Here is a 1,821-nt window from a genome sequence, read left to right on the forward strand (position 1 = left end):
GAGAGAGAGAGAGAGAGAGAGAGAGAGAGAGAGAGAGAGAGAGAGAGAGAGAGAGAGGGAGAGGGAGAGGGAGAGGGAGAGAGAGGTATAGGAGGTATAGCGCAGCACGCGCAACCGTATAGAAAGCTTTGTTCTAACACCTTACGGAGTAACTAAGCCACTACGCCGGGGAAAGGGCGGTGTTCCGAAATCCAGAACATTTACAAACATTCATTCACTACTGAATAATAGTCTGATTATGTCATAACTCCGTTTTCAGAATGTACCAAACAACTGGACAGTCAAGTCATAACTGATGAGTTGTAACGCGCACACATCACGCATGAACACCACCACATTGCCAATAAAGTCCACATGAGTGATCAAATGTCTCAGACTACCCTTATAGAATTGCAGCTACTGTATATGTTTCAATCTCTCCAAACCATCTCCCAGTCTGACATCCAAGCCACCTAAAAAAAAGGCCCTGTCCTTGGGTGTCGAGCTGTAAGAGTCTCTAAAGTAGTTACTTACGAGTGGAGTAATTTGTCGGGAAATGGTCTGCTCTAATTTTGAGCTGAGTATCGACGTTAATATAATAACGAAGTGAGAGGCCCAGCAGCAACTTGACAAATTAATGTAATTGCAATCTTACTCTTGATTTGCACGACTGCTGTATCCTAGATGGAACAGTAGTCCTGGACTACTTGAAAAATGGTACTATTATTACTAGGAATAGTATCATTATTATTATCAAACCTTATAAAAGCTGGATGCGTCTAAAAGGTCCAACCATTGACAATAGGCCTACATGAAAAGCTATAAGTTGTGCTTCTGAAGTGAAAGGATTGCTCCTGCGTAAACCATTTTGCCTCCACGTCTCCACAGCATTGCCTCGGGGCTATACAATGTACTTCAAGCAGAAAATACTCGAACAGTTTCCCATGACTCTTCGACGCTGTGTTCTATCTGGTCCAGGATTCATTCTGACCACACGGTCAGAGCACTTAACGGAGAGACTACGGTTCCGGCCACCGCGGAGTCGCAACAACCTCCGCGGTTCACCTCGCAGCGAATCACGAAGTCAAAACCGTTACAATCATTAAACACTCTCTTACCTTCATTCTCTGGGTAATTCCGTAAGCCTTCACATGGTGCGAATTCGTGAAAAAGAAAAAGTGAGAAAAGCAAAAGGGATGGATAGATCCAAAGGAAGAGTAGTGCCATTTTTCAGGCTGCGCTGCGCGCTCGCTGCATCCCTGTTCGTGTGGAGTTGGTGAGCGAGCCCTCGCGAATGAGTGGATGAGAGCAGAAAAGGAAAAGAGAGAGGGAGCGAGAGAAGGGAAAGAGGAGGAGACGGGAAGGAGGGTCCAGCGCAAGCCAAGTGCTGTCAATCTCGGGCGAGCCGGGTGGTGTGGAAACGCGAGACCTCGCGCTGTCGCGACACACACAAGCACGCACATACACACACACACGCGCACACGCTATTCTGAGGACACACGCGGGCCTGCGATCTCCATCACTGCACCTCTGATGTTTGGAGAACGGTGCACATGGATACAGAAGGTTTTTATCCAAGGGTACCTGAAGATTCAGACTGAAAGTGAGTTGTATCTGCTGATGGTTGTCCATCGGTCATAGGCCTATTTCATTTAGTTGAATGGGCAGTTAAAGATTGATGAGGTAGTTGGGGGGCTCACAGGGAAACTGCCTGTGTCAAGCTCACCATTGTAGGTCTGCTCTACATTCAAAGAATGACAGCAGCTACAGGCAGCAGCTCTCAGAAGAACCCAGTTTCATGGATTCCAGATTCAAATCCAATGCTTGTATGGAGATGTATTC

The 1,821-nt window shown here is 46.7% G+C and overlaps 1 protein-coding gene across 1 annotated transcript in view; it reads right to left on the minus strand.

Annotated features, from left to right (window-relative positions):
• Nucleotides 1-1,319, minus strand: part of LOC111979564 (ephrin type-A receptor 3-like) — a 24,419-nt gene extending 23,100 nt beyond the window's left edge. Inside the window, exon 1 of the mRNA XM_070449098.1 lies at nucleotides 1,098-1,319. Coding sequence (XP_070305199.1) covers nucleotides 1,098-1,206 — 109 coding nt within the window. The 5' untranslated portion in view covers nucleotides 1,207-1,319. The remainder of the gene's footprint in view (nucleotides 1-1,097) is intronic.
• Between the last annotated feature and the right edge of the window lie 502 nt (nucleotides 1,320-1,821).

Source organism: Salvelinus sp. IW2-2015, linkage group LG19 (genome assembly GCF_002910315.2).
Source record: "Salvelinus sp. IW2-2015 linkage group LG19, ASM291031v2, whole genome shotgun sequence".
Lineage (NCBI taxonomy): Eukaryota > Metazoa > Chordata > Actinopteri > Salmoniformes > Salmonidae > Salvelinus > Salvelinus sp. IW2-2015.